The following is a 9904-nucleotide window of genomic DNA, read 5'->3' as shown; positions in this document are numbered from 1 at the left end:
AATAATTATTATCTAAAAATAAAATTAATATTAATTTGAAACATTAAAAAAAAAAAAAAAAAAAACCAAAATTATATTTTTTATTTCTTGGAAATTCGTTTCATGAATATCAAGAACAAAAAACACACGCTAGATAAGCGTAATTGTGTGACCCCCAAATTCCAGCAAAGAATTTCTTCTTGGATATCAAATGGAGTTCGTCGTTTTACTCTTTATACCTTATATACATATATATATTTTTTATTAAAATTATTCTTCTTATCCAAAGATCTTTTGTATTTAATTATCGTAATTACCTGTGATTTAGTTCTTTTTTGATACTTCAACTTTACTGGCGATCGCTAATAAGTTGAATTTGGTATAATGTTAGTCAAGCTATCAAACCGTGCGTCATCGAAATATATTTTTGACAATTAATTAATTAAAAAAAAAAAGCAAAAGTGCGGTTTTGATAGAAAAAAAAAAATTTTAAATTTTAAAAGAAAATCTCCAAATTTTCATTGTATAATATATAGTAATACTAAAAAAAAAAAAAATTTAATTGTGTAAATTAAAATAATTAAAACGAAATATTTTTCGCTTTAATTTAGTAAAACATTAATATTGTTTTCTGAATTTTTTTTTGTATTTTAAGAACTGCTTGTTAGAAAATGTATTTTTAATCATTTTCGACTATGCAAAGATACATCCTTTTTTTTTTTTATTCAACGCAGACGCTACATTATATTGTCTCCAAGAAGAGATGTTTTAAAGCATTTCGTAAATCTGCAGCAATCTTTTAATAATAAACCCTGGAAATATATATATAACAATATTTCCGAAATTCTTGAAATGTGTGCGCAAGATCAAGTAATTATGATTCTGAACAACCTTAGACATTGGTCTGCATATTGGTCTTCATATAGTCCATTAACCCGTCATCTATCTTAAGTTCCAAGCAACAGCTGAACAACTTTAAACCGCTTAGATTTACAATGCTACAATAAAACGCAGCTTTCCGAAAGTAAATATCTAGTGACTTAAGTGTGGCTGCAGATAAATTATGAATTGGGTAAGTAGCGTCTAACACAATACTGTGAAGTTAAAGGTTGATTTTATCTATATAGAGTTCGGATAAGGAAAAACAGAAAACAACAAAATTTTTTAATGTTTAGGATTGGATAGAATGAGGGTACGGTTTTTGATCACGCTGGAGCGGCAATTATATGTGGTTATCATTTATTATTAGTGCAGATATTTAATCAGACATTACGGAAAAATACTGCTCTGATACTGTGTAATTTATGGCTCTTCATTTAGCAGAAATATATTTGCTTTTTTACAATACACCTTCAATGAACATGAATGAAATCAAAAAGAAGCAACTTAAACTCATCTCATTTCTATTATGCTGAAGGGGAATTCCAGGCTTATATAAACGAACTACCACATCAAGTAATTTTATTTTCGGTTACTCGCGGCAACAATGTACGAACTTTTAGCAACTACTTACAATTGTACTTGGCAACTCTGTATGATAAAAATGCAAGTCGTCTTTCAAAATCCCGTTAGAATGTAAGCGGTGTTTTTGCGTGAGAAAAGTTGTGAAATTTTTATTAAAATTTGTTAAAGAGAAAACTGGAAATCGGTAAAAAAAATATAGAAAGTAAGCGGCGTTTTTGCGTGAGAAAAGTTGTTTAATTTTTATTAAAATTTATTGAAGAGAAAACAGTGAAAATCGGTGAAGAAGATATAAAAAGTAAGCGGCGTTTTTGCGTGAGAAAAGATGTGAAATTTGTATTAAAATTTTTTAAAGAGAAAACAGTGAAAATCGATGAAGAAAATATAGAAATTATGAACGGGTTATTGTGTAGTACGTGTCGGGAAGGCTCCGTTGTATATATTACTCACTTAGTAAGTTACAAGCAATTATTCATAGCAGCTATTAATACGCTGGAAGACGAAGATATCTTTGCCTTTGAAATTCGAAAATGTCCACCATTTGTAATAAATGAACCCCTCAACATCGGCGACATAGTATTCGTTTCTAATATTAATAATGCTGAACAGAATTGTTGCTATCGTGAAGTGGTGAGTCTTACATACGAGCAACAATAATGTAACACCGCCAACAATATTTCTTTGATAGGTTCTAGGTTCCAGCGGTAAATTTTTTAAGATACATAACGTTGATCGAGAGTGTACACACTCGCTGAACCAAAAGTGTTGCGTAGAGCTTTTCTTCTGGTGCGCTCATTACCTGTTCGATGCTTTTTAGTAAATTTCATGCTGTTGCAAGACATATCTACCCCTGCTGAAGATAACAAAGCTATAGCTGGATTAGAGAGTTGCCTCGAAAATGCCGTAGACTTTGACGTAACCTACGATGATGTTAAGAATGTTGATTTATTATTTCGCATTAAGCAAAGGCAATCGTTCTGTTCAAAATTATTGCCGATGTTATTTGAAGGATGACTGAGCCCAGAGAAAAATCTTTAAGCAAAAATCCCACCTTGCTGAAAATATATCCTCGGCCTCCATCTCTGCCTAGCTCGCCCGATACCCTTCGAGAGGAAATGGAAGAGTTGGAGATAAAAACTATAAAAGAGCTTTAATGTCAAATCGGAAGTCTCTCGTAAACAATAATACCAATAAAATTTTTACACTAGATGATTTGGAAGTTATACTCATTGAATGTGGTGATAATGTTGATTTATATGTCTTAACAACTATTTCCGCGTTAAACGAAAATCGTTACGTTACCGCGTTCGGTTGTGACAAGAATTCATTTCTAAAATGAAAAATTCGGCTATGATTGCGGATTATTGTGAAAGATTCGATCCATCGCCTAGAGGCTACAAACCAAAGTAAGTGCAAACGACTTTATATTGAATATTTTTATCTCTGAGAAAAAATGCAGCATATTCTTTAAATTTTTAAAAAACATTGAAAGACGCCGCAAAGACCACATAATGTCCATAAATACTTTTTCATTTTATTTCGTATCAAATAACCTTGTTTAGTCTCTGACTTGCATTAGTTCCGATAAGAAGTCGAAATCTGGTATAATTACTCTTAGTTGATTTTAAAACAACTTAAGGGACATTGCCACTTTGATTAGTTAGAAATCAAAAGGAACTTCGAAAAGAAAGCAAAAAATTGCTCGTTAGATAATTTTGGAACTAGGAAGGCCTATAATGCATTTTCATGAGTACGTGATCTATTCACAGATAATGTGCGTATAGTGATCCATCTATTCATTTCTCTTCATCATGTAATCTATATAATATCCATATATTTTCTTGATCGGCATAAGACTGTTGAGTCAGTTTAAAATGCTTGTTGACATCTCCATCCATTGAGACGTCTTTTTAAATAACCACAAAAAACTATTAACTGTTAAACCAGAGCCGGTGCTAATTTGAAACCCGATATAAACGTTAGTTAGCGACAGCAATCTCAGTTTAAAAATATCTCCTCATAAAAATATATAAGGTGGACCAAAAACTGTCATCAAATAAACAAAAAAAAAAAAAAAGAAGGAAACACCTTCAGTCAACTATATGGAGCAACCGCAATTGCCAAAATTGCGAAGCCTTACCGTAAGGAGAGCATAGTGATGTGCTAAAGCACTTAGCAGGATGTGAAGGATATATTTAGTTGAACTTATCTTTTATTATGTCATTCAAATGCACAATTGTATCTCTCCATCCATATCATCCCAGTCCATGTGTTTTTGGTTTAAACTACTAATTACTAGTCTGGAGATGGCATTGGATCGAGCATTTTTATGACTCTTCCCTTATCTGAAGAAGTCATTTTTTAGGAAAATTTATTTTTCTTGAACAGTAATGATTCTGCATACTAACTAAATGGAATTAATGTTTCCTTCCAATGCCAACACAGTCTAACTGGAAGGTAACCGAATTCGGGCGATAATAAGACACATACAACTGGGTTTGTCTTAGGAATAAGATCTAACGAAGAAGCTATTGCTTTCGTCAAAAACGTTGCAGACCATCCCGTAGTACTTGGTAAAGTGGACAACATCGATGGTACCTACAGACCCAAATTGCATGATTTGGAGAAACTATGCATGTTACCTTCAAACGGGGATTAAGTTTGCTCTTGTATGTTTAACATTATATCTGGAATGACTTTACTTAAAAATGATTTTTGTTTTTCTACACTTTTTTTTTTCTTTTTTTTTCTAAAGACTCAACTTAGCAACTCGATTATTTTTGATAAACGAAGCAGCTTAAAAGCTTTTCCTCGCTAATATGGTCTGGTTCCTATTACCATATATTCCATTGGACGGTAACATTTATTTTATTTTAGAGTTCAGTTATTTCGTTTTAAAGATGTGTAATGATGCATTAAAGCATGCGTATATTTGAATTGGGATACTGAATACTGAGTTTATATTTAAAAATTAAAAGAAGAAGACTTTCTGAATAAATAATCCAAGCCACTACTTAAGATTCACTTCTAATAACTCACTGTATATCGATGTTTTCTCTGTTGAAATTTAAATGTACGCCCTATCGGGAACAAAGGAATCAATCAACGAACATATGTGGTATATTGTATGAAGTGATCTTTCCTTCTAATCAATATTCGCGAATAAATGTGAATCGCCTCTTCAGAGTGCCCAACACAAATCGGCGGCGAGAATGGTTGGCACAATGAGAGAGTTTTGCTTGCGGGACAATCGCTTTTTGATAAAGATGATGTGGAGAATTGTCATGGGATAATGAAAGGCAAAGGGACCCAGAGATTAGCATTGAAAGTGCCGTGGAATTTGTTATAAACCACGGTATGGTTGTTGCCATCGAATATTAATGGATATAATTGCGCAATAGGCAAAAAGATGTATTACTCTCTTATTTTCTTGATACGTGTCGCTTAAAAAGAATGTAACGCTGGACTAAATACCTCGCTGTAAAAATCGTTGAAAATAAAATTAATAATCCCGCCGCATCACGGAGTATGCGTGCTCGCCCGCAGACTAGACTATTTCACTGTAATCGTTTGAAGAGCCTCAACTTTCCTCCCAATTTATTATATATTAACAACTTGTAAAACGTTTCATTTAAACGTAAGAGAAAATGCTTTATTTTCGTTCACAATGATTTACAAAAAAGCAATAATGGATATATTATAATATGCAAGTTAAAATGTTTTATTTCATTCATATTGCTGTGGATTTGTAAGAAAGCGGTAATTAAAATATCATAAGTTGCTGTTTAAAAATGTCTTTTCACCTTGTCTTCCAGTAGACCATTTTCCTTCATTTTTCTTAACAGATCGTTGCATCTAATAACGACTAGGTCCTCGTCAATATCTATGACGGAATCTACTTTAAGAACTGAATAGAAAGTTAACTCGTTTTTTAAAAATTCGATTTGTTCATGTTCCATTTGATCAGGTAGACCTGAAGTTTATTATATATGTTAGAAGATTTATTGCAGTTGTGTGTAGATATGTTTAATTAATGTCACTTACCATCAATTAAAGAAAGATTAGTGTTACAATCTACAATCAAATCCTTTGGATAACGTCGTATATCCTTACTTCGAACGGTTAATTCATTACCAAAATCTATGTAATATACAGTGTACTCATCTTCTAGAGGACTGTCAATAACTTTTGCACGATACCAATCTCCATCAAATTTTGCCAAACAATATTCTGTTAATCTGTTTGTAAAGCGGATAAGAGAAGAACAGAATTATTTCTTTGAACCTTTAGAGATGTTTAAGTAAATTTCATACTTAGGTTCGTAGCTGTGCCCGTCATCTTCGTATTCTTTAACCAAGTAAGTTTGTAGTTCCTTTAAAGAATCTACACCTGCCTGGGGTATGCAACCGACATATCCAAAATTAATCGTTCCATTATCCAAGACAACCACATTGAAATCTTTTGCATCCATAGAAAATTTATTCACTTTAAAAGGCTATAGAAAAAAAACAAAAAAATCAAAATAAGTGAAATACAGTTATGTTCACATTGTTGCTACACAAAATAAATAAGAAATATACCGGGATTTTGGAGTAAAACTCGTCAAAAATGTCTACCAATCTACAATATGTCAGGAAACTAGCGTAAGGCAATAGTTATGCACTGGTCAGGTCGCCGATACGTTTACACAGACCCACGAGGGGCTTATAGGGACCATATATTCGTCAACCAGAAGAAATGCATGCCTCAAGTTTGTACCTGTCCAATCACTTGTGAATATAGCTCACAAAAAATATACCTAAAAGAACGATTTAACTCGCAATACATTTTCTCATATCGATCGCACGACCTTCCGCAATTAACAAAAAAGGAAAAATTTCCTTAGATGACAATTACGAATTTGATTTCAATGTGCTTCCCCTTTCGCCCTCATCAGGCATAATGTCCAAAAACTTTATTATAATAACGATCCGTATGCAAGATAATACCCAAAAAAGCAATTTCCTGATTAATCCAAATACGCTACTAACAAACGTTATGAGATTATAATGGATTTTCCTTTCTCTCGAAACTGTACTTTCTATAATTTTTAGTTCATATTTATAGACTTATATGTCCGCTCACTCTCTTTCTCCCCCGAACACGGATATATAGACGTTTATGAATTGAAAACAAATGCCATATATAAATATCTTTACTTACAGGATTCATGCAAGGATATTCAATTTGTTTGGAGACGATAGTTGGCATCGCTGGTCTCTTCGGCACAGCTCCTTTAGAGAGTAGGTTATCATCAACATCTTTCCTGTTATTATTATCCTCTTTATCATGTTTCGATTCTTTTGTAACTTCCACTAGATCATCTTTTGCGCTTTCCCCTATTTCGACGTCGCTATTTGCGTTCTGAACTGTAGTATTGTTATCTGCAGATCGAGGGTTAATAATCATATCAGCCTTTACTTTCGTCGCGTTATATGGTCTTCTAATATGATTGCTGCTTTCTGTCTGTCTAAAATCTTTGCAATCATTATTTTGACTCGAACCGTTTCCTTCCTTCGGCTTAGTACTATTATTTATAAGCTTTGCAATCTCCTCATTTAACAATTTATTGGATTGCCAGTGATGTAGATTAACCAACGGTATTTCCATACCTTCTCTGACATACAAAATTTTAAATTCCATATTGTCGTAGGGAGAGAATTTTCTCGTAAAATTTTCCAATCCTACCGAGCGTTTAACATTATGAAGCTGTACAAGTTTCGCGTAACGGGGCAGGTGTACAATTTCGTCATTTATCTCAAACAGTTCTTTCAAGGACCGATGTTCTAAGTTACCGTGGTCAATGAAATGAACGCGATAACGATTTTCGTTTCGACTCACAATTTGTACACGATGGAATATCCGTCCGCGCAATGCTATGGCATAATCATCGATTGAAACATTCTTCAATTGTGGTGCGGTTTTGCCATATTGTTCGACTTTTTTCAACAACGATACGTATGCTTCCACATCGGATGGATTCGATGAGCGTATGTAGCAACGATTAGGTGTGCGAAAAGTAATTAAAATAACGCAGCTGCCATGCTTAGGAAATTTAGTTGCTAATGTTTGATCTGGGCTCAGCTGAGATCGACCTCCATTAAGCGTCTTTTGATCTTCCGATTTCATTGCTCCAATGCTGTTTGCTTTTACCGCTGGTATGCCCGCCGCGTTTTCCGGTTGCGCATCGTGAGCATCGTAACTATTACTGAATGCACGATCCGACATTTTCGGGATTTCATTATAACTTATGTTGTCATCTTCTAGCTCACAACCAATGGGAACCAAGCGTCTGATGAACACAAAAAAAAAAAAAAAAAAAAAAAAATGATAAATTGCAAAGTAATGCGAGCAATGCATAAGAAAACTTACGGCATTCGAAAACATATTGGGCGATGATCAGGCCAATCTTTTCTTTGACACTCTCGGGAGCAATAGCAATCTCCGCATCTTTCACATGCTTGAGTTGCCGGCTTAAGACATAACCCGCAACGATGTTGTTGATTTCCATTGTTGTGAGTGTCGCCATTTTGCTGATGATACTGAAATATTGATGCGAAAAGAAGATATGCCTTAAGTTTCCTACAGAAGCAATCTGCCACTACTTACCTGATGTGTTTCCAGATTGCTATGAAAATCGGAATCGTGGCTGCTTTGGCCGCTTTGTCGAGACCTAACGAAACCAAATTTATATTTTATTTATTTGTTTTTTTTTTTTTTTTTTCTATACGAAAACTTAATATTACTCACTTGCTGCGTTTAGGTCCACGCGGCATATTATTGATTTATGCTTTTTCCAAAATGGTTTTTGTGCTAACTGTAACTAAAAAGTCCTTATCCTTTTAGTTACTTTAATGTCGTACCAACTTTGCAAAGAGAAAACGTGATACCGTAAGTAATTGAAATTGTTGCCAAGTTTGCACGTGCAAAATGAAGATTCCAGCAATGAAGCGTCGATTGTAAGGAGACAATAGGCTTTTATAAAAGATTGCGACAGAGTTTCCGTACTACAAAAATTCCCTGTTACTTATCACAATTCATATATAAACTCCATTTTTGTCCGTTTGAAAGGAGAGAATACATTGAATGCAGTGAGTAGCCACATCTGGAGGAATTTTACATTTTCTGTTTAATTATTGCTTTCAGTGCGCCCAACTTAATGTCAAAATCTTTTTAGCGAGAAAATATTTCACCTAATTGAGGTTTTATTACCTGCGAAATACAATTACTTTTTGTCTTCTTTATGTTTTATATGTCAGCAAACGAGAAAGACGAATGAAAGCAAACTTTGCCAGGCCCTCGGATTTTGCAACAACAAATATATAGGACCTTAATTGTTGTAAACAAACTTTGTTTTCTCTCTGTGTCTCTCTCTCTCTCTTTCTCTCTTTGCTTCTCTTCTTAGATATGAGCTCTTCTCTTAGCAAGTGAGTGTTTTTGCGGTCGATGTCCGCCGTTTTCCAATAGAGGGCTTTAACGACATGTGGTGGTTGGGCATAATACCATCTACAAATGATTACTAATCACATTTGCATGAATTATGATCAAAATCGATATGGAATACTATTTACAAAAAATGGGCAGCACCGCCAATGAAACAGGAAAAAAACGAATTGGTGGATTTTGTGGAAACTTTTTCACTTTCTTTTCTCTTATCCTAAATAAGATAAAATTCTCCACTAATTACGCGCATTTATTCGCTTGGATTTATTTCATATTATTCATTAGACTAAATAGATGAGTGCAAGGACAAGTTAATCGGTTAGTTGGCTCGACGATCTTATTGCTGCATGAATTAGGTGATTAAAATGCCTAGTAGTTCCTGGCAGATTATTGAAAACATTCATCGACGACTTTGCTTGACTCAAGCTTGAGATAATTTCGTCCATTTTTGAAATATATATTAAAGCAGTAGATTTTATCGCTAAAGTGTAAGATTATGTTGCAGGTAAAATTCGGAGTGGCTTAGGTACTTTCAAAGGAGTTCTGCGACGGCCATTTACTCAGTATTAACATCAAGTCTCCGACGCAATAATCTTTGTTAGAATGTAAGCAACAGTTCTTGATATAAAAAACAAATGAATACATGGCCCACACATACGTTATCGATAAACAAACGATTCGCACGAGAGTAAAAACCTTTTCCATTCCAAAATTCGCTAATAGTCAGTCCAAGCCGAATGCAATTTCCTTCTTGTTTTTTTTTTTTTTCGCTCGAGTTTCTTTCCGATTTTCTTCGACTGCTTGGAAATGAACTAAGAGTGAATTCTACGAGTTTGAGAACTTCGATTGAATTTGGTGATGGTGGAGTTAGGTGTTCAGACGTAATCAAAACCACATAAGAAACTGCATACATTGGCATGAAGATGGGTAGGTAATAAAGTGCCCGGTGATTAAGCAAAGTATTTTTGCTATTTGACTGATT

The 9904-nt window shown here is 34.0% G+C and overlaps 2 protein-coding genes across 3 annotated transcripts; one reads left to right on the top strand and one right to left on the bottom strand.

Moving 5' to 3' along the window:
- The first annotated feature begins 1800 nt into the window (after positions 1-1800).
- Positions 1801-2779, top strand: LOC119635219. The gene is made up of 2 exons (XM_038029917.1): positions 1801-2070; positions 2129-2779. Exons 1-2 carry the CDS (start codon positions 1834-1836, stop codon positions 2255-2257), a joined length of 366 nt encoding a protein of 121 aa, XP_037885845.1. The 5' UTR covers positions 1801-1833; the 3' UTR covers positions 2258-2779.
- A 2426-nt stretch (positions 2780-5205) lies between these two features.
- On the bottom strand, positions 5206-9158 carry LOC119635214. Of its 2 annotated transcripts, XM_038029908.1 has the most exons (8): positions 8692-9158; positions 8230-8584; positions 8089-8152; positions 7852-8021; positions 6643-7771; positions 5754-5935; positions 5485-5678; positions 5206-5413 (listed from the first exon to the last, which is right to left on the bottom strand). In XM_038029908.1, exons 2-8 carry the CDS (start codon positions 8253-8255, stop codon positions 5226-5228), a joined length of 1953 nt encoding a protein of 650 aa, XP_037885836.1. In that variant the 5' UTR covers positions 8256-8584; positions 8692-9158; the 3' UTR covers positions 5206-5225. The 2 variants fall into 2 exon arrangements, with proteins under 2 accessions (XP_037885836.1, XP_037885835.1); XM_038029907.1 differs by having other exon boundaries at positions 8230-9158.
- Between the last annotated feature and the right edge of the window lie 746 nt (positions 9159-9904).

Source organism: Glossina fuscipes, unplaced genomic scaffold (assembly GCF_014805625.2).
Source record: "Glossina fuscipes isolate IAEA_lab_2018 unplaced genomic scaffold, Yale_Gfus_2 3, whole genome shotgun sequence".
Classification (NCBI taxonomy): domain Eukaryota; kingdom Metazoa; phylum Arthropoda; class Insecta; order Diptera; family Glossinidae; genus Glossina; species Glossina fuscipes.
The sequence above is the reverse complement of the archived record's forward strand: the minus strand, read 5'-3'. Positions and strand labels throughout refer to the sequence as shown.

Coding starts and splice junctions, on each gene's coding strand:
- LOC119635219 (XM_038029917.1), top strand. CDS start 1,834: ATGAACGGGTTATTGTGTAGTACGTGTCGGGAAGGCTCCGTTGTATAT. Junction 2,071..2,128: donor ATTGTTGCTATCGTGAAGTG/GTGAGTCTTACA, acceptor TTTCTTTGATAG/GTTCTAGGTTCCAGCGGTAA.
- LOC119635214 (XM_038029907.1), bottom strand. CDS start 8,255: ATGCCGCGTGGACCTAAACGCAGCAA. Junction 8,022..8,088: donor GCAATCTGGAAACACATCAG/GTAAGTAGTGGC, acceptor TCAATATTTCAG/TATCATCAGCAAAATGGCGA. Junction 5,936..6,642: donor AATATCCTTGCATGAATCCT/GTAAGTAAAGAT, acceptor TTTTTTCTATAG/CCTTTTAAAGTGAATAAATT.